This window comes from Anabrus simplex, chromosome 5 (genome assembly GCF_040414725.1).
Source record: "Anabrus simplex isolate iqAnaSimp1 chromosome 5, ASM4041472v1, whole genome shotgun sequence".
NCBI classification, from domain to species: domain Eukaryota; kingdom Metazoa; phylum Arthropoda; class Insecta; order Orthoptera; family Tettigoniidae; genus Anabrus; species Anabrus simplex.
In genome coordinates, this window is record NC_090269.1 from 266798901 (window position 1) to 266821634 (window position 22734).

Consider the following 22734-nt stretch of genomic DNA (forward strand, 5'->3'; position numbering starts at 1 on the left):
CACCCAGGTATTGCAGCTCAGATCATATCATCATATCATCATATCATCATCATCATTGTCATCATCATAATCATCATCTAGTACAGTTTCCAGCCACTGGCCAGATCGTTTTGTAATATAAACCTCTCCATCATTTCCTGTTATTCCACCAGCTTCTTGTTGACACTCTTCTCCTTTCTCAGCACAGCCCTTCACTTCCTTCAGCCATCTGTCTCGTGGTCTTCTCGTTGGCCTCTTGTTACCTACTTCCATCTTGTGCAATTTTTCTGAGTCCTTCAGTCATCTTAATTGACATTCCTCTATCCTCTCGTGTAAGGATTTCTCTTTCAGTACTTCCTTCATCTTCTTATTCCTCACTGAGTCCCTTCTTGTAACACCTGTTCTGCTCCTCTGCAGTGTCATTTAACTCATCTGTTCTCTGCTAATGCCTCTTCCTTTCATAACCGTAGTCTCTGATGCATAGGGTAGTATTGGAACATAATAGGTGTGATGCTGCATGCTGGGGTACATCTTTCTCCAGATCAGGCTTGTAACAATTTAACAAAATGCCTGTCTTCGCCATTCACAGATCTCCTTGTTTCTTCTACCATATTCTATTGTACTTCCTAAGTATTTGAAACTTTCCACTTTTTTCAGTCCTTCTCCTCCAAGCAGTACATCTACTGTTACTCAATCTTTCTTCCTTATTGTCACCAGAAACTCACTTTTCTTCCCATTGAATTTCTTTGCATGCTGAGTGTGAAACACCTTTTACCTGAAATGAATGTTCTTGTTGGGTAAACTTAGATTTTCCCTCTCTTCTTAATTCTTTTAGTGGAATTTTTCTCTCACTCTTCAAGGTGGTGTTCTTTATTAGCATGATTTTGTTTTGTGTGTGTGCTTTTTTTTTTTTTGGCTAAGTGTTATTTGCAACTCCCCTCTTTCAATTACTTTCTTCGATACCTGAGATCCCATCTTCTGATAATTTCTGTTTGTTACTATTTGTCGTTATGTCTAACTACAGATTAATGGTTTAAGCCCTTATTTGAAATTCCACACTCTCTGATTGACTAACAAGATGTGAACAGGAACAAGATAGAAACAGAAAACCCTAATACCTGTAGTGACTGTATTTGTGAATAACATGTTCACTACCAGCTCCTCAGTAGGTGCTTTAAACCTCCAGCCCAGCCTTTTTAAATTCCCTCAGCTCTATAGCACACTATTTTACATTGAAAGAAAAATACTGTAAGAAAACAATCATAGGTACAATATTGAAAATTACTAGTAGTGCTTGAGGCTATGGTACTGATTTTGACATTTTTCTGGATGGAGAGGCACACCACTTTCTCCACAGAACCACGTGGTTTCATGCTGGATGTTCCTTTTCGTGCCAACTGTTTTCCCAAATAGTTTGAATACAACAGGGGTTGATACAGATGTTGATTCCCATAGTGAGATTTTCCTAAACTTGCTGACTAGCTTTACAAATATTATAAATCTGCATTTAACTTGAAAAATCTGAATATCTGCATTTAAAATGGAGATTATGAAAATTAACATTCATTAAATAAAATACACACTTGTTGAACCTTGTACTCACACTTACTTGTTACCTGCTTACTTACACATACATTATTTGAAGGGCGCCAGCTGTCACTCAGTACAGCAATAATAGAATGAGACTCTTGACCATCTCTAGGGTGTGGGGTAATAAGCTTACTTTTGACAACATACCATATAAGTTCTGGGAAAAGGAGATTGGCGTTCGGTTTCCCCATTAATTTTGAGGTTAAGATATTTTACTGTCAATGAAATGAAACTCTGAATTCGTTTGATATAACAATATATATTCTTTAAATAATATATAAAAAAATAGTGAGTCTTGTTGCGATAAAACAGATGAGAATATGAAATTATGACATTGCAACTGAAAGAAACTAGGCATGAATTTGAATTCTTCTTGACCGGACATTTAACAATTTATACGAAATATTTCCCTCACTGATTCACTTGACTGTACCTTCAACACTTTTAGTGTAATTACGACGTATTCCTTTGCTCTGGTGTTTACTGTAGATGTGTCACGCCTAACGTGGTGATACATCCTTGCAACTGCTTCTTCTCCATATCATCTGACTTCTTTGTAAGTCAATATGGTATGACCTCTTGGCAGGTCCAGGGTTGCCCTCTCTGACTCCTTGGTAAGCCTTGCGTCCGCGTCTTCCACTAAGTGACGGACCAACCATTTGGTCTCACTCTCTCAATGATCAAAAATGGCTCACTGAGTCTTCACCATCTCTCGTTCACACTGGTTGACGGACCAACTAAGGCCTCTTGATCTAGTAGACTACTTCACTGTACTGCATCCGTATAAGTAATGACTGACGCTACAATATGCATCCACCTTATATAGACGTTGGTTGACACAGCTACGTAATCTCCAGAAATAACAATGACATACTCCCACCTACGCGACAGATATTACATACAGTGGTGAAATAGCCCGGAGGCGGCTAACTCCGTGAGCGCATATCTAAATAAATACGATGCCGTAGCCATGAAGTGGCGATGACTTGGCAGAATCGCCACTAATATTGCACAATGCCCCAACGTCACACCCAATCTCTGATATATACAACAATTCTCACTGTACAGGTATTGAATGTTATTCTACACATACGTATATATGCATACATCTAAGTACAATCTTGCAAGCAACAGGCAATTGCAAAATCGAATTAAATAATTACAATAATAGTAACAATATCACAGTTAACATAATAATAATAATACTGACATAATAATAATGATATTAATAATAATAATAATAATAATAATAATAATAATAATAATAATAATAATAATAATAATAATAAAATACAGATAAAATCATGGAATAATAAAAATACAGATATCATCTTGTAACGGGATTTGAACCGTTACAATAGGAAATCTGAAATACTGTATTTGTTCCGAATGAGTAAATTTATAATACCAATATAAATGGTCCATTATTGGACATTATAAATTTTCCAGCCAGCGTTTGCCCCCCCCCACCCGTGTGCTAAGCTGGGCTCATCATTTGATACCTAGCACACCTACCAAGACGCATTGCTAGTGCATACTGTGGAGGCCACTGCGTAGGCTAATTGTAGCCACCGGCAGTGCCAATGCACTATGAGAGCCTTTGTCTCATTACAAAAAATTGATGCCTGCTTGGCCATCGGATGATGCAGATGTTGATTCCCATAAGGAATCTGAAATATTTGTTCTGAATTAGTAAATTTATAATACCAAGATAAATGGTCCGTTATTGGACATTACAAATTTTCCAGCTGACTCATTCCTGGTTGCCAGCGTTTTGCCCCCGTGTGCTAGGCTGGTCTCATCAGTTGGTACCTAGCACAACTACCAAGACGCATGGCCAGTGCATACCGTGGAGGCCACTGCATAGGCTAATTGTAGCCCCCAGCAGTGCCAATGCACTATGAGAGCCTTTGTCTCATTACCAAAAATTGATGCCTGCTTGGCCATCAGATGATACAGATGTTGATTCCCATAGTGAATCTGAAATATTTGTTCCGAATGAGTAAATTCATAATACCAATATAAATGGTCCGTTATTGGACAGTATAAATTTTCCAGCTAACTCATTCTTAGTTGCCTGCGTTTCGCCCCCATGTGCTAGGCTGGGCTCATCAGTTGGTACCTAGCACACCTACCACGACGCATGGCTAGTGTATACCATGGAGGCCACTGCGTAGGCTAATTGTAGCCACTGGCCAATGCACTATGAGAGCCTTTGTCTCATTACAAAAAATTGATGCCTGCTTGGCCATCAGATGATACAGATGTTGATTCCCACAGGGAATCTGAAATATTTGTTCTGAATTAGTAAATTTATAATACCAATATAAATGGTCCGTTATTGGACAGTATAAATTTTCCAGCTAACTCATTCTTAGTTGCCTGCGTTTCGCCCCCATGTGCTAGGCTGGGCTCATCAGTTGGTACCTAGCACACCTACCACGACGCATGGCTAGTGTATACCATGGAGGCCACTGCGTAGGCTAATTGTAGCCACTGGCCAATGCACTATGAGAGCCTTTGTCTCATTACAAAAAATTGATGCCTGCTTGACCATCAGATGATACAGATGTTGATTCCCATAGTGAATCTGAAATATTTGTTCCGAATGAGTAAATTCATAATACCAATATAAATGGTCCGTTATTGGACAGTATAAATTTTCCAGCTAACTCATTCTTAGTTGCCTGCGTTTCGCCCCCATGTGCTAGGCTGGGCTCATCAGTTGGTACCTAGCACACCTACCACGACGCATGGCTAGTGCATACCGTGGAGGCCACTGTGTAGGCTAATTGTAGCCACCGGCAGTGCCAATGCACTATGAGAGCCTTTGTCTCATTACCAAAAATTGATGCCTGCTTGGCCATCAGATGATACAGATGTTGATTCCCATGGGGAATCTGAAATATTTGACAATAACTCACTTCACTACATACCCTCACAAGAATATCATGACTGGCTTAGGTCTGTGTTTACTCAAAGGAAAAGAAGAAAGAAAACATTGGAATGGACCGTCTTGTTCAGGTAGTCAGGGCGAAGGGCTGTTCATTTATATGCCATCTGTGGTTTTCAATACAGATATGACTTTGTACTAATGTAGTGCTAAATTCAAAACAATGGTTTTAAAACGGATACAGTCTCCCACATAGGCAGCTTTCAAACACCTTAAGGCGTCTACGGGAGTGAACGTGTTAATGGAAATTTCTTACCTTTTCATTCATTGACTAGTTAGTATCCTTTGTGAGCTACTGCAACAAAACGGCTTGGAAACAGATTGAGATATATCCCTACAGTCTTTCTACACTTCGTGTGATACTGCTTGTTTAGAAACACATCAAAGTGTGATATTAAATCAAATTTTAAAAATATTTGAATGTTTTGAATGTCATAAATGAGTCAGAATGTCATCTGTATGTTGTCTCTAGAGTTTCACTGTGTTATGCTCCATTTGTTTGCAGAATCAGATAGCTATGGCATCTGATGGAGAACTGAAAGTAAGCAGTCCAGTTGAGAGTGTTGAAGCATTGACCAAGGAGGCAGAAACCCTAAAAACAAAGCTTGAAGAAGAGAGGCAGAAATTAAATGATGTAGCATGTAAGTAAAACTGAGTCAGTATGATGTAGAAAAGATATATATATATACACACACGCACGCATGCGCACACACACAGACACGTGCACGTACGTTTGCGAACTTGCCGTCCATCTCACGTAGCGCTGCTATCGCCCAGCAGCTGGCAATGTGCTACAATGGTGGATCGTGCGGATTCAATGGATGCTTGTAGTGTATTTAGAGGTAAAAGGAAATGAAATGAGAGTAAGTGGAAGAAGAATAAAAGTAAACAGTTAAGAAGAGAAGGTAAAGAGTATAGAAGTGCAAGTGGTAAGAAGATTGAAGCCCATAAAATAGGCAGTTCTTGCAGGTATGTAAGCCTGAACATTCAGTGGAGTACCAGTATGTTTAATATTTAACAGAACCCAAGTATTTTGTTCTCTAAGAGTGTATTTTGATCAAATATTGTAAACTTAATGCGTATGCCTACCATATAAAGGTCAATAAAGTGTCTGTAGCTGATGTTTAGCCAATTTGAAATCCATGAATGTCATTATCACTTTCTGATCTGCTGCTAATGTCTTAGTTTTTATTAAGGTCTTGATGATAAAAATCTGCTCTGTGCATGACCGCCCATTTCGAAAGCCAGCTTGATACTCTAATTGTTTATTCTATATGTCCTTCTATCCTACGCTTGAGTGCTATAGAAAGTAACTTGTAGGCTACTGGTAAAAGTGATATCCCTTCGTTTTGTCTCCTTTCTTGTGCAGGGGGTGGATGGTGGCCTCCCTCCATTTTTCTTGGGATCTCTCCTGTGGACCAGATCTGTTGAAAGAGTGTTTCAAGTTGTTCCAGGAAGTTATCCCCTGCATATTTCAGAAGTTCAGCAACAATTGAGTCCTTGCCAGATGCTGTGTTATTTTTCAAGCTCTTGATGATTTCCTTTATTTCGTTCTTATCTGGCAGGGTTGATTCATGCAGTGTGCTTTCTGGTTTCTGGAACATCAGTTTTTCTTGAGGTGGATCTCAGTTGAGCAGTTCTTTGAAATATTTAGCCAAGTGTTCACAGTTCTGTTTGTTGCTCATAATCAGCTTACCTTGATCATTTTTAAACAAATGTTGGGTGACGAGTAACCTTGAAATTTTGTCTTAAACGTCTGATAGAAGTTCCTGGTGTTGTTTTTCTTGAAATTCTCTTCTATCTCTCTCAGCTGGTCTCTTTCGAACCTTCTTTTGGCATTCTTGAACACCTTTGCTGTCCTTTCCCTTGGATCTTAAATTCTTCGAAGTTCTGTTTGTGGGAGTTCCACTTGTTCCAAGTTTCTGATAACATCTTCACACTCATCATTCCACCATGGATGTTTCTTCTTTTTAGCAAGAAAAATTGTTTGTTTCACTGCTTCCTGAATTTTCCGAGCCATTTTGTCCCACTCACAGGACTCCAAGGTGTCGAGTTCATTTTGATACTTCACTACTATTTCTTCGCTGACTTTGAGTTTTTCAATTCTCTACTTCTGTATTCTGAGGGGTTTCTTTCTATGGTTACAAGGTGTGGGCTTCACTTTTATCCTTGTTAGATAGTGGTCGGAATAAAAATTAGTACCTTTCTGCACTCTGACATTTATTATTTCCTTCAATTTGGAATTCTCCTAACATGGAGTTAGGTGATCGCCATGTCATCATCCACTTGGGAGCTCTCTTGAATTGAGTGGACATTATTTTCATGCCAAATGATTCACAAACATCTATCAGTCTTTCACCATTTCTGTTTGTCCTTTTGTGAGCCGTGTATGTTCCAACGATGTTTCGAAATTTTCTCTCTTTTCCAATCTGAGCATTAATATCCCCCATCATGATCCTGACATGTTTTTCTGGGGTTCTGAACAGTTCTTCTTCAAGTTGTGATCAAAATTCTTCTACTTTCTGTGGACTCTTTCTGTTATCTTCATTAATTGGAGCATGAGCATTGAAGATGGAGTACAATTTGTTTCAACTTTTGAGAGTTAGTACAGACAGTCTGGGAGATGGAGATCTGGAGTCTACTATAGATTCTGTTATAGAGTTGTGAATAAAGAAGGCTGTCCCAAGTATTAACACAGGGGTCTTGGTTTTCTCTGATTTCTTAGCTTTGATAGCTGGCCGTCCTTTCAGTATTCTGTAGTTTCCAATAGCCGACACTTCATCTGAAATAAATCTTGTTTCTTGGACTGCTAGAACTTTGATCTTATATTCATCGAGTACTTTGATCAGTTCCTTTTGTTTACCAACTTTCAAAAGGATGTTCAAATTGAGTGTGCTAAAGAAATGCTTCTCTTTTGTTCTGAGTTTTCGGGGTGATGGATCTTCCGACTGATCCAAACATGATGGTGTAGGGCCTCCAGAATCCTTTGTCCTACTTGAACCAGAACTCTGGCACCGGATTAAACCGGCTGGGGTACTAGATTCCGTGCATTTTGTCATCATGTTAGTTGCATGGTTTCAGATTTGGGGGATAGGGTAGAACCCCATCCAAAGGTAAAACTAAGTTGGTGAGACCTGGAGTTATAGAACAGCCATCCCTAACATGGAATCCGATGCTGACCAGGAAGCCGCCCGATTCGGGAACAGTCTCGCCTGAGTTTTAAGTCGCTTTTCTTTTCGGGGTGTGCTCCCTTAGGTTCTTCCGCTCTCTGTGCCATTGGGAAATAGATAGAGACCGTTGACCAGTTTCGCCTAGTAACTGTAGGTAGGGGCCTTATAACAGGGTGCTACCATCTGGAGCCAGATGGACCCTTGTTTTTTTATGAGGTTAATACTCCTCCCGCTCCTCCTTCCTCATCACTTGCAAAATGAGGCCCCGGGCTTGCGACCGGCAATGGCGGAGTTGTTGTTGAAAACTTCAGTCTTATATACACTACAAATTTTTTTTTAATATCAAGGATACAATGCAATGATAGTTACAAAGTGTTGTTGATTGTATTGCAGACACACACAACCTGCAAATGTAAACTTATACAAACTCAAATGCTTTTCTTCCAAGCAGTTTATGATTTGCGGCTTATCTTTTAATGAAGTTTGTCCCTTCTTCACTCTGTCTTAGTACCTTGCATTGCCTCCTCTGGCATAGTTCAGGTCTCTGACATGCTGTAACATTGTTGCGATCAATACATTGCTGTCATCTTGAGGAAGAAGGTCCCATTCCATTTGGGCAACTCTGATGAGGTCTGGGAGTGAGCCATGCATAATCCCAGCCCTAAACATTACACCACCACCTCCAAATGCATGCACCTCATGAACTTTCCACTGCGTCCTTTATGTCTCCACACCCTTTGTCATTGTGCATCTGGCCTAAGTGATATCCGTGTTTCATCTGCAAACATTATGCCATTCATCCAACCCTCAGTTAAGATGTTGGATGAGCCATCTCCCTCTCTCAACACGATGAAAATTCTCCAATGGAACATGTCGAATTGAAGGAAATGACCTTAATTGGGACTGTGTGCTGATTGTGTACAGTTTGCCCAGATACCTTCACCCTGGTTACCCACAAGACGTCATATCTTAATTGTCGAGTTAGCCTCCTCTGCATTTTTACGTGGATATGCCAATCTTGCATGGCATCGTTACCCTCGGTCGACCTTCTGTCAATCTGTCAGTCACTCATTGGTCTCGTGGTACCTTTTCCATGTTTTTGACACTACACTTTGGATAATCCTTACAATGCATGATACTGGTGCTTGTGTATGTCCACTCTGAATCATTGCTATAATTCTGGTTTGGTCAAACTGGGAAATATGCATTGCATATGAAATGTAAACACTAGCTGAAGCTCATACTGCACTGTATACATTACTACCAGTCTTTTTGAAACGGTATAGTTGATCCCAGACTCATACCAGTCTGTGGGCAGCAACATCTGCTGGCGGGCTGAATGGCTCAGATGGTTAAGGCGCTGGCTTTCTGAGCCCAACTTAGCAGATTCAATCCTGGCTCAGTTCGGTGGTATTTGAAGGTGTTCAAATACGTCCGCCCCATGTTGGTAGATTTACCGGCATGTAAAAAACTTCCTTGGGACAAAATTCTGGCACCTCGGTGTCTCCAAAAACTGTAAAAGTGGGATGTAAAATCAAATAATGTGATTAATGGATTACTTGTATATATACATTCCTCTCTACCGCTTACAAAAGATCTATACATGCTCTACCATGTAACATGCCTAATCCTTCAATATTCCAAACATTTTTTGAGATGTAAATATTAACTAAGTTGAAACCAAAAGTAAATGGCTTCAGCTTTAAAACTAAAAATAAAACCAGCTTAATAGTAGTAATAAATTTGTGTTTCAGACATTTTACATGTTTTTTCTCATTTCCTGCTATTTAAACTTTCCTACCATATACACCTTTTTTTGCAATGTGCAATATATCTAACCAATGCAGGATTGGACATGGAGATCAGTAAAAGGATACAACAGGAAAATGCATTTTACCAGAGTATGAGGAACATGATCTGGAAGAAGAAGTACCAAGAAAATGAAAAGAGGTGATATATTAGATGAATAATGAAGAGCAACCAATCAAAATGTATAATACCCACCTATGGACAAAAGTGATTTTGATGCAGGGAGTATTTTTAATGCCCTACACATTCCCATATTCAGATTTTATCTATCTGTATACTGTAACATTGAAATAACATCTTGAAAGTGAGCAGTTAAAACAAATTGTATATTATCGATGTGGGTGACTGAATCAGAACGTATAATGTCTACCAATGACATATTTTCATTTTATTTTTCCTTTCATAAAATGTAATAAATGTAGCCTATTCTAGACAGGAATATTCTGAGAATAATAAATAATTTTACTAAACCAGATTTTTCAAATTAATTTTAGTCTTTGTTGAATTCCTTCAGGTAGATATTCATTTTATACTGTTCTAAGTAGGTACTGTAAATTTGAAGTGTTGAAAGACTAATTTTGTAAGTTTTAATTTTCAGGCATTAAAATTAATCTGAACTAATGATGACATAAATACAGTAAACTCATCAAAATATATGATGTCTTATAAAATGGATCAAAACGTATATTGTCCAAAAAGTAAATTAACTTTATAACATCCCAAATATATTCTTGATCTCTTGAAGCATGACATCTACTTCAGTATCCTAATAAGAAACTAACTGTGGAAACTGCATTATATTTTATTGAATACTAGCTGATGTACCCGTGCTTCGCTACGGGATTCTCAGAAAGACTGACTTTGTGGTTTTCCTAACTGAAATCAACTGAATCAACTGAAATCATTACAAAAACGTAAGTATGAATGTAGCGATTAAAAGTAATGCTATCATATAAAATACTCGATCAAATGGAAAGACGCACGTTTTATCACTTTTAACGAACAGTGCTGCGGTTAGATTGCGGTGCCAATCTAATAGTCCAAAGTTCGAGAGCTGGGATGACCAGCCCGCAGATTGCCATGAACACTCATCTGTCATTATTCCGCTAAATATGCACACTGTTCATTCCAATCAGTACCTCAGAGTAGGGATTGAATAGCCCGAATGCTATGATGATCCAGTGTGTTACGTACCAGTAGTATCAGAAAATTTATAAACCAGAGGAATGGCATGCTACAGAAGAAAGTTATCTAACTCACCAGCTACTTCCCATCAATATTCAGGCAGGCTGTTACACTCTGTCCGACTGGGCGAGTTGACCGTGTGGTTAGCGGTGCGCGACTGTGACCTTGCATCCGAGAGATAGTGGATTCAAACCCCATTGTCGGCAGCTCTGAAGATGGTATTCCGTGGTTTCCCACTTTCACACCAGTCAAATGTTGGGCCTGTACCTTAAGGCCTAAGTCACTCCTAGCCCTTTCCTATCCCATCGTCGCCATAAAAACCTATCTATGTCGGTGCGACAGAAATCAAATTAAAAAAGTACTCTGTACGCAGCAGTAATCCTATCTACCGGAGATGAGGGGCAACAGAAGACACAAAGCACATCACGACAAACAATGGTCAATGTAATGTTATTGTTGATCAGTGTTATGGGCTTTCTATATTGTAGGCCTACACATTTAGTTTTCTTTCGACTCTGTGATTTGTAAAATATTTTATACCGTAAATAGTTTCTTATTCTCCGACTTTACATACCGATTTTCATTAAATACTGTTTACCCATTTTCTCGCTACTCGGCGCTGATATGGACTTAGTAACAAAAATTCAAATTCATGAATACCTTGGTGATCATAGCCAGTACGGTAACAATGTATAAGACATGAATAATAGGAAATTTAATACTATATAACCTTAGTTATCTAGCATTCATCGACTACACTTCTAATAAGAAATATTTGAGAATTACATTTTAGGCCTTCCCCTAAACTACCATTTCACTCAGCGTGAGTAAAATGTTTTATAGCCTAGATTGTAGCGGCTCATCCCCCGACTTCACATACCGATTTTCATTAGACCACTAATAACATAAATAGTTGAGAATTCAATTTTAGGCCTTCCCCTAAACTACCATTTCACTCAGCGTGAGTAAAATGATTTATAGCCTAGATTGCAGAGGCTCATCCCCCGACTTCACATACCGATTTTCATTAAATTCTCTTCAACCGTTTTCTCGTGATGCGTGTACATACATACATACATACAGACAGACAGACAGACAGACAGACAGACAGACAGACAGAAATTACGGAAAAGTAAAAAGTGCATTTTCTTATTACTATGGACATGACTGATACAGAAATGCCATTATTTTCAAATTCTGAGCAATGTACAGACAAAACTCTTATCTATATATATAAAATAACTTGTCCTGACTGACTGACTGACTGACTGACTGATTCATCATCGCCGAGCCAAAACTACTGGACATAAAGAAATGAAACTTTGGAGATACATTTATATTAAAACGTAGGTGCTCGCTAAGAGAGGATTTTTGGATATTCCGTCGCTAAGGGGGTGAAAAAGGGGGGTGAAATTGTAAAATGAGTGTACCTATATCTCAAAACTTTAAGAGTTTACAGATGTAAAAATTGGTATTTAGAATCTTCTTTAAAAATAAGGAAACACGTATTTTTTTGTTTTCGGAAAATCCCAATAGGAGGGGTGAAAAAGGGTGAAAAAGTGGTTGAATGCCTTAAATCAGGATACCGGTACGTATATCTCAGAAACTAAAGATATTACAGACCTGAAAATTTGTACTTTTGATCTCTCTTAAAAATAAAGAAACACGTATTTTTTTGTTTTGGAAAATCCAATTAATGGGAGGGTAAAAAAGGGGGTGAAATTTAAAATGAGTGCATCTATATCTCAAAACTTTTAAAGATTACAGATGTAAAAATTGGTATTTAGAATCTTCATTAAAAATAAAAAATCACATATTTTTTGTTTTCGTAAAATCCCAATAGGAGGGGTGAAAAGGGGTGAAAAATGGGTTGAATGCCTTTAATGAGGATACTTATATCTCAGAAACTGAAGATATTACAGACGTGAATTTTAGTGTTTGGGATCTCCATCAAAAAGAAGGAAACACGTATTTTTTTGTTTTTGGAAAATCCAGTTAATGGGGGGGGGGTGAAAGGGGAGTTAATTTTTAAAATGAGTGTATCTATATCTCAAAACTTTTAAAGTTTATAGATGTAAAATATGGTATTTAGAATCTCCTTTAAAAATAAAGAAACACGTATTTTTTTGTTTTCGGAAAATCCCGATAGGAAGCTTGGAAGAGGGTGAAAAAAGGGTTGAATGCCTTTAATGAGGCTACTTATATTTCAGAACCTGAAGATATTTCAGACCTGAAAACTTGTATTGGGGATCCACTTTAAAAATAAGGAAATACGTATTTTTTCGTTCTTGGAAAATCCAAATAATCGGGGGGCGAAAAGGGGGGTTAATTTTTAAAATGAGTGTGTTTATATCTTAAAACTTTAAAAGTTTACAGATGTAAAAATTGGTATTTAGAATCTGCTTTAAAAAGAAAGGAACACTAATGTTTTTTTCGGAAAATCCCGATAGTAAGGGTGGAAGAGGGTGAAAAAAGGGTTGAATGCCTTTAATGAGGATACTTAAATCTCAGAAACTGAAGATATTACAGACCTGAAAATTGGTATTTGGGATCTCCTATCAAAATAAAGAAACATTTTTTTGCTTTTGGAAAATCCAATTAATGGGGGATGACAAGGGGGGGGGTAATTGTTATACAGTACCTCTCAAAAACTTAACATGTTACAGAAGTGAAAAATGGTTTTTTATCTCTGTTAAAAATAAAGAAACGTGTATTTTTAGTTTTCGGAAATACCACATGGGTGGAGAGGGGGGGTAAAAGGGACTGAAAATGGTGTTGAATTATTTTAATTAGACTACTGTTATCTCAAAAATGAAGTTGTTACAGACGTGAAATTTGATATTTGGAATCTGCTTTAAAAGTAAAGAAACACCTATTGTCGGAAAATCCAATGAATGCGGGGGGAGGGGGGGGGGAGGTGAAAGAATTTAAAATTAATTATCTCAAAACTAAAGGTAATAGACGTGAACATTGGTGTTTGGAATCTCCTTTAAACATAAAGAAACACGCCTTCTTTTAGTTATTTGGGGGGGGGGGGGGAGAATAAACTTAACGGCGGTGGGGTGTAAACGGAGGTGAGACCAATTGATTTTACTGTTCATAATGTATTTATAAGGAGCCTCCGTTGCTCAGGCGGCATCGCGGCGGCCTCTCAAAGCTGGGTTCCCTGATTGAAATCCTGGTCTCTACATGTGTCATTCGTGCTGGACAAAACGGAGGCGGGACAGGTTTTTCCTGTCACCATTCATTCCAGCAACACTGTCCAATATCATTTCATTTCATTTGTCATTCATTAATCATTGCCCCAGAGGAGTGCGACAGGTTTCGGCAGCCGGCACAATTCCTGTTGTCGTCGCTAGATGGGGGCTTTATTCATTCCTTTCCTGACCCTGAGGAATGACTGGAAACAGGCTGTAGATTTTCGATGTACTTATTCTGATCATAAACCGATCATTATTAATGTTTCCTGGGTTCGTTTTCAAGGGCCATCTTTTCCTTCGGAGAACGTTCTTAGATTACAGTAGATTCTCCTGGCATATAAAAAAAAAAATTAAACACATTTGAAATAAACGATAGGAATGAGATTGACCGTCCTATTTTTCACCTCTATAATAAGGCCAATAATGCACGGAAGTATGTCATTCGTATCGCCAGAAATCCCGCACACTTGCATACGTGCGACAATGGTGCTGGTCACATTGTCAGCAATCACAATGGCAGCAGATGTAATTTACCGCCAAGTAGCGGTCTTAATAATAATAATAATAATAATAATAATAATAATAATAATAATAATAATAATAATAATGTTCTGGACCGTCGTCAAATGTGCGGACCGTGCTGGAAACGGGTCCTGGACGGGTAATGACTAAGAATGCAGTCCGACCGCGGGTTCAGTACCGCCAAGGCACCCAAGACGACACCACCCCGGATCTGCTGAAGGATTTGATATATATATGTATCAAAAATGCTTATAGGAAAAGATGGCAAAGATTTAGGGACCCAACTGGCCGGGTGGAATACCTGGACCTAGCCCGGGAAGTACGAAATCGATTGCTGGAAAGAAAGATTGAAGGATGGGAGGAAACTTGCCGTAATCTATTAGAAAACGAGTCAGATCGCGAATTTTGGCGGATTCTCTCAGAGAACGAGTCAAATCGCGAATTTCGGCGGATTATATATAAAACAATAAGCATTCAATTATAAATTTCAGTATAATACCGTAGCGAAGCACGGGTTTCTTGCTAGTTTTATATATATAGACTTATAAGGAGCTATCAGCTTTTTGTTTCGCCTGAAAAATTTGCAATAATGGACTTATATGCTTTGTTTGGTTACTGCTCATATTATTGCCCCATTTATGCAGGTGAGGGTAGACACTGACTAAAATACAGGAGAGTAAAATACAGGCCAGTGAGATTAAATTTTTGAGAGGTATTGAAAAAAAAAAAAAAAAAAAAAATGGCGGCATGTGTGTGTAATTGTGTCTCATGTTAAGGAATCTGTAATTTAAGTGCAATAAACGTGTGCAGAATCATAGTTTAATATCAGTGCGTTCTTGTAATGTGTATTCAATTTTCCATACTGCAATAATTACTAACTCTCTTACATAATGGCGACCGTGACAGGACGGGAAAAATTGAAGAAAGAAAGATCGCATGTGAGACGCATGTTTACGCAGGCTATCGGCCAAGTGAAACAAAATCTACAGGAAAATATCGTAGATAAAGTGGAATTGGAGTCGTCGTTCAACATATTGGAAGATAAGGCAAATCGTCTCTTCAAACTGGATGAAGAAATCCGTGAATCTTGGTTATGTGAGAACAAAGCAGAAGAGGAAGCCTACCAGAAAGACTACGATGACGGAGAAGCCTACAGAGATGAGTATATTATCATCAAAACAAGGTATAAAAATGTTATTCAAGTTCATTCTGTAGCTGCAGACCAGGTCTACGAGATAAATAGTGCCATAGTACAGTCACCTAACAGAAATTTCCGTCTGCCGAAACTGGAGCTGACGAAATTCGACGGAAATGTAAAGAACTGGCTTGATTTTTGGGGTCAGTTTAATAAAATTGATGCCGACAAATCTTTAGACGACGATGATAAATTTCAGTATCTTTTGCAATCGATGGTACCAGGTTCGAAAGCTAGGGAGCTGGTGGAAAGTTTCCCTCCATCAGGCACCAATTATCGTCATGCTATTGAACAGTTAAAATCTCGCTTTGCAAAGGATGAACTCCTTATTGAAATTTATGTACGTGAGCTTTTGTCCCTTGTTTTAAATCAAGCTACTAGGGGGGAAAGTATGGCACTGAGCACTTTACATGATAAACTGGAAACTCAGCTGCGAGCTTTGGAAACCTTAGGAGTTACCCGGGAGAAATATGCTGCCATGTTATACCCTTTAGTGGAATCTTCGTTGCCAGAAGATGTAATGTTAGCCTGGGAAAGACCACAAAACAACAGGAGTGAAGCGGATGATCAGGATATTCTAGCTAACCTACTGGCATTTTTGAGGTTAGAAGTTGAAAGTGAAGAACGCTTTGCGCTCGCTAGATCTGGTTTCAGCTTAAGTTTTGATGCTAAGAGTTCTGCGTCAAAGATAGATAAAGTACCCGCTGCTGCATGTATTTTAGCGAGTGATAGTAAGTGTTCTACTAAGGATGCATGTCTATGGTGTGATAAATCATCTCATACTTCTGTAGAGTGTTTTAGTGCCAAGAAGTTAACGTTAGAGGCCAGGAAGAATTTGCTAAAGCAAAAGGCAAGATGTTACTTGTGTCTTAGAGCAGGGCACAATGCTAAGAAATGTAAATGTTTTGTGAAATGTTTGATCTGTGATAAGCGCCATGTTACAATAATGTGTCCACAGTTGTGTACAGAAGTAAGACAAGTGTCCAACAATACACCCAGGGATTCACAAACCAACGGAACAGACAGTTTGCTATCTCAGCAGGGAGGACAGACATTGCTACAGACACTTATCGTAACTATAGTCACTGGTAGGACGACACGCTTGGCAAGGGTTCTTCTAGATTCCGGCTCACAGAGATCATACATTGTGGATCACATACCCAGAGAACTCAATCTGAAATGTTTAGGGGAAGAGACATTAAGTCATAACCTTTTTGGTGGAGGCGAATTAAGGGAGCGGGAACATAAGGTCTACGATATCAAATTACGAAGTTTAGACCAGAAATTTGAGTGTTCAGTGACGGTATTAGATCAAAGTAAAACATGTAATTTTGTTCCTCGACTGAAAAATCAGAAAATATTTCCACAGTTGAAAGAGGCAAACATCACACTCACAGATCAAGGTCACAATGCACCCGACGTTGAAATCCTGTTAGGAGCAGATGTCCTCGGTAAACTTTGGACTGGCAATACCATGAAAATTGATGATGATATTATGGCAATTGAGACACGGTTAGGATGGACCATCATGGGATGCAGGAAGAATATAAAAGGTGGACAAGTGGTTGGGCTCACCAATGTGAATTTCAGTTTGCGGGATCTGTGGGAACTAGATGTCATAGGAATTCAAGACCAGGCAGAGCTGAAATCTAAGATGCGAAAAGAAGAAGAGATTTCAGAATTGTTGCAGCTATCTACAGCTGAAGACAACAGATATGAAGTCTGCTTGCCATGGAAGAAAGGACATCCTGAGTTAACAGATAATCGGACCACAGCTGAGAAAAGACTACTGTCGGTGACAAGACATCTTTCCAGAATTGATAAGCTTAATGAATATCATGAAGTTTTTGAAAATTGGTTGAAGGATGGCATCATTGAGATAGTTCCAGACGCAGAAGACAGCAGGTCAGGATACTTTCTCCCACATCATGCAGTGATCAAGGAATCGAGTGAGACAACAAAGATACGCCCAGTATTTGATGCCTCTTCTCGAGATTCTCGAGGCAACTCGCTGAATTCGTGCTTGGAAACAGGACCAAATTTAATAGAATTGATTCCGAGTCTACTACTTCAGTTTAGAAAGAATGCAATTGGAGTTACTGCAGACATAGCCAAAGCATTTCTACAGATCAGCGTGGTACGTGAGGATCGACAGTTTTTGAAATTTCTCTGGTGGAAAAGCTGTGACTCGCGGGAAGTGATAACATTAAGACATTGTAGGGTGATATTCGGAGTTGCGCCAAGTCCTTTCTTGCTAAGTGCTACTCTGCGCCATCACTTGGAACAGGCACAAGAGGAAGTGAAGGAAACAGCTGAAAAACTGAAGAAATCGTTCTACGTTGATAATTGCTAGGGGCTTTATGTCGCGCCGACACAGATAGGTCTTATGGCGACGATGGGATAGGAAAGGCCTAGGAGTTGGAAGGAAGCGGCCGTGGCCTTAATTAAGGTACAGCCCCAGCATTTGCCTGGTGTGAAAATGGGAAACCACGGAAAACCATTTTCAGGGCTGCCGATAGTGGGATTCGAACCTACTATCTCCCGGATGCAAGCTCACAGCCGCGCGCCTCTACGTGCACGGCCAACTCGCCCGGTGTTGATAATTGCGTTACAAGTGTTGATTCTGAGCAGGAGTTGAGAAAATTCATCAAAGAAGCAAAGGAACTGATGTCCACTGCCAAATTTGAGCTCCGAGGATGGACTAGCACACAACTTCATAAGGATGCGGAAAAGACTGGAAGCAGTACAGTATCATTGCTGGGACTACTATGGGAAACTAATGCGGATGAGATCTTCTGTGATGTCGATACTATAGGGCTCACCAGTAACCGAATTACAAAACGTATGCTGCTGTCCATCGCTCAGAAAGTCTTTGATCCTCTCGGTTTTGCTAGTCCAACGATGTTAGTGCCGAAATTACTCCTACAGGAAACATGGAGATTAAATACCACTTGGGATGAAGAATTGCCGACAGAGATATTGGGCAAATTTCTGGCATGGCTGAGAAATATGCATTGGCTTGGGAAATGTCGGGTAAAACGAAGATTAGCAGAGGACACGATCAAGCCAGAAACAGTTAGCCTACATGTTTTCAGTGATGCCAGTAAGAAAGCATACGCTGCTTGTGCTTTCTTGCGTACAGAGCATGATGGGAAGGCAACCGTGCGTCTCGCACAGGCCAAAGCAAGAGTGGCACCTTTAAAGGACTGGTCTATCCCTCGACTTGAACTGATAGCAGCCCTTATTGCGTCGAGGTTGTGCCGTGAAGTGAAGAAGAGCTTAGGAATAGAAAGATGCAAGACATATTGCTGGAGTGATTCGTCGGTCGTTCTTGCATGGATAAGGAGAGAAGATGATTGGAATGTCTTTGTCAGTAATAGATGCAGAGAGATCAGACAAAACACTTCTCCAGATGAATGGTATTACATTCCTGGTGCTCTCAACCCGGCCGACTTGCCTTCCAGGGGGTGCGATGCAAAGGTTTTGTTCCTCAACCGATGGTGGGAAGGTCCTGCATGGCTTCAGGAAGAGAAAGGACAGTGGCCACAATTAGAGATACTTGCTCCAGAACAAGATGTGAATAAAGAAAGAAAGAAGACGACTTTGTGCACTGTTTCCAGCGGCAACTCAAGATTCAGTGATGATCTCCATTATTTTTCCAGTTATGTGAAGATTTTAAGAATGATTGCTTGGATACTGAGATTTCGACATAATTGTGCCAGTTTGAGCAAGAGGACAGGAGAACTTCACTATGAAGAAGTAGAGAAAGCTGAAATAACGTTGTTACAATGCATCCAGTTAGAGCACTTCAGAGATGATGAATCCAAAATCCTGAAGGCACTCCAAACATTCAAAGACCAACATGGGCTGATTAGAGTCAGAACAAGATTATTGCTTAGCGATGAACCAGACGAATTCAAGCACCCAATACTCCTACCACAGGAAGACATCATAATCCATCGAATGGTATTTGAAAAACACTGTCAAATGCAGCATGCTGGATGCCAGATAATGATCGCCAACATCAGGGAAAGGTTCTGGATTATTGGCATCAAGAGATTAGTACGGAACATAGTGAGGAAATGTGTAATTTGTAGACGATATCAAAGCAAACCAGTGGAACCGCCTTCTGCACCATTACCGAAAGACCGCGTTAAATGTGCAGCGGCATTTGAAGTGACTGGCATTGATATGGCAGGTCCCTTATACCTGAGTTCGGGAGATAAGGTATGGATTGTACTATTCACGTGCGCTGTCTACCGAGCAGTGCACCTTGAGCTTGCCAGGTCCCTATCCACAGAATGCTTCATGATGGCCTTGAGAAGATTTATTGCCAGACGAGGAAGAGTACAGGTCATATACACTGACAACGGCACCAACTTTGTAGGTGCGAGCAGCAGCCTGAAACAACTGAATTGGCAGGAAATAATTGCTATGTCCTGCATACAGAAAATCAAGTGGATCTTCAACCCTCCGGCCGCACCATGGTGGGGGGGATGGTGGGAGAGATTAATCCGCATGGTAAAAGAACTCCTGCGAAGAATCCTAGGCAGAAAGGTTGTAAGTTTTGAAGAGTTGGAAACCATACTGTGTGACTGTGAAGCCACATTAAACTCTAGACCATTGACCTTCATAGAAGACACGGCAGAGACACTGAACCCATTGACTCCAGCTATGTTTGTGCAAGGTCTACCAAGAAATGATGTCGTAGACTTGGGTGAAATGGATGCCCGCAGCCTGAACAGAAGGCTGAGATATCTTCAGAAGCTCCGAGATGACTTCCGTCAGCGTTTCCGCAATGAATATTTGGCCATGCTGGTCCATCAGAGGGTGCAGAAGCCGGGAACTCTACAGGTGGGAGAGATTGTGCTGATCGAGTCAGATGGGGTGAAGAAATTCAACTGGCCCCTTGGTCTGGTGTTAGAAACCTACCCAGGAGCAGATGGCAACGTAAGAGTGGCAAGAGTAAGGACTGCTCATGGTGAAAGGATTAGGCCACTTCAGCGGCTTTATCCTTTGGAGGTGTGTGCAACAATGAAGCCACTGCTTGTGGAACCTGATTCTTCATTGAACGTCCAGCCAAAAGATTCCGAGGTGTCTGAGGTTGGAGGGAAGATATGTACAACTACAAGATCGGGGCGTTGTGTGAAAATACCTGACAGACTGAACTTGTGAGGAAACTGGAAAAGGTTGCAATTTTGTGTTACTTTTAAAATTGCAAGGTGGGAGGATGTATATAATCTCTGTGGAAAAAAAAAATGGCGGCATGTGTGTGTAATTGTGTCTCATGTTAAGGAATCTGTAATTTAAGTGCAATAAACGTGTGCAGAATCATAGTTTAATATCAGTGCGTTCTTGTAATGTGTATTCAATTTTCCATACTGCAATAATTACTAACTCTCTTACAGGTATGATAGGAAAGACAAGACTAGATGGGGTAAGAAATAAGAATATCAAGAAGGAAATCAGAGTAAAAAAACTTTCAGACAGAATGGAGAGAAATAAACTGAGATGGTTTGGACATTCTAAGAGGATGGAAGATGGAAGGATACCGAAGTGGATGATCGAGGCTAAATTTGAAGGAAGAAGAACAAGAGGTAGACCCAGACTGTGATGGTTGGAGTTGGTCAAAAATAGCATAATAAGAAGGGACCTGGATTGGAACACAGTTGAAGTCATTTGATAATTAAGATTGTATATTGATGGAAATATGTGTGAATTATTTTAATACATAAACAACAAGACATGAATTTTGCACTTTAGGTGCTAACATGGCAATATTTTTAAAAGATTATAACTGTTCAAAATAAGTAATTTAATAACTAACTAAACTAAAATTATAACAAAAAATGTTATTGTTATGATGTTATTAAATTTCTAAAATACTTACTTTGGATAAATTTTATTTTTAGTTCATGGTTTATATTTCAGTGTCCACTGTCGCAGAAAGACTTGAAGTTATAAATTATCTCAACATCAAACCTCGCCGAGTTTTAAAAGGACACCAGGCAAAGGTTCTTTGCTCTGATTGGTCTCCTGATAAACGTCACATTGTTTCTTCATCTCAGGTAACTTGTTTTTATATAACTTACATATAATGAGTAAGAGGTCATTCATGTCAGAAATTTGGGACATCTTGAAATGCCTCTACTGTCCACATTGAGCCCACCTTTAATCCCCTATTTTGCATTCTTAGCTCTTCAGATGCAAAACATGTGACATCCACCAAACTGCATGCTGAGCTGTGTAGCTCGAATGGTAGAGCGCTAGCCGTCTGAGCCCAACTTGGCACGTTTGATGCTGACTCAGTCTGGTGGTATTTGAAACTGCTTAAATACTTCAGCCTCATGTCAGTAGATTTACTGGCACTTGAAAGAACTGTGGGGCAACATTCCAAAACCTTGGTGTCTCCGAAAACTGTAAAAGTAGCTAGTGGGGTATAAAAACCAATAACATTCTCTTTTTTGAGTGACTGTACATTGTAACATGTCCGTTTTCTTTGAATGAGTAATTATATGAAAATAAAACCATGTCTGTTAATATCGAATGGTGTGTATTTATTGCAATGATGTAGACGATGTATTTCACACATTTTTTGTATGCTATCACTGGTCAACTGAGAGAAGATGTTTACATACTGAGCAAAGAGAGTTGACGCCTGAAACTATTGTGCAGGTGATGCTACGAAACCAAGAATCTTGGAATCAGGTAGTAGTATATGTAGAAGGGATCCTGTGTCAGAAAAAGAGGGATACGAATGCTCATGAATGGCAGTAAGGAGAAATAAAGGAAGAACAAACCTGAGAAATTAGCATGACACCGCCCTGAAGTAATGCGAGAGCAGTTCCGGGGCAGAGATATACGTTGTGGGAAAAGGATGTGTGGGTTTTAGTGAGTAGGAATCTCACACACTTGTGGAGTGCGGACCCTCAAAAGTGTCTCATGAAAAAAAAAAAGAATTTACCAAAGTGCGTTACTTTTACCTCGCATCACAGTAATAGGACTTCATCTTAAGCTCATTGAATAGCTAGAATAGTCTAACCTATGTCGATTTACACTTCCCTATCCATTCTAACAAATCGCTAGAGCAGAGTTGTTCAGCTGGGCGCCGTTGAGGCTAGCCATTGTGGC

The 22734-nt window shown here is 39.6% G+C and overlaps 1 protein-coding gene across 1 annotated transcript in view; it reads left to right on the forward strand.

Annotated features, from left to right (window-relative positions):
• Gbeta5 (guanine nucleotide-binding protein subunit beta-5) overlaps positions 1-22734 on the forward strand; it is a 108744-nt gene that overhangs the window by 6233 nt on the left and 79777 nt on the right. The window contains exons 2-3 of the mRNA XM_067147382.2: positions 5028-5163; positions 21535-21671. Of these exons, the coding sequence (XP_067003483.1) occupies positions 5040-5163; positions 21535-21671 (261 nt within the window). The 5' untranslated portion in view covers positions 5028-5039. The remainder of the gene's footprint in view (positions 1-5027; positions 5164-21534; positions 21672-22734) is intronic.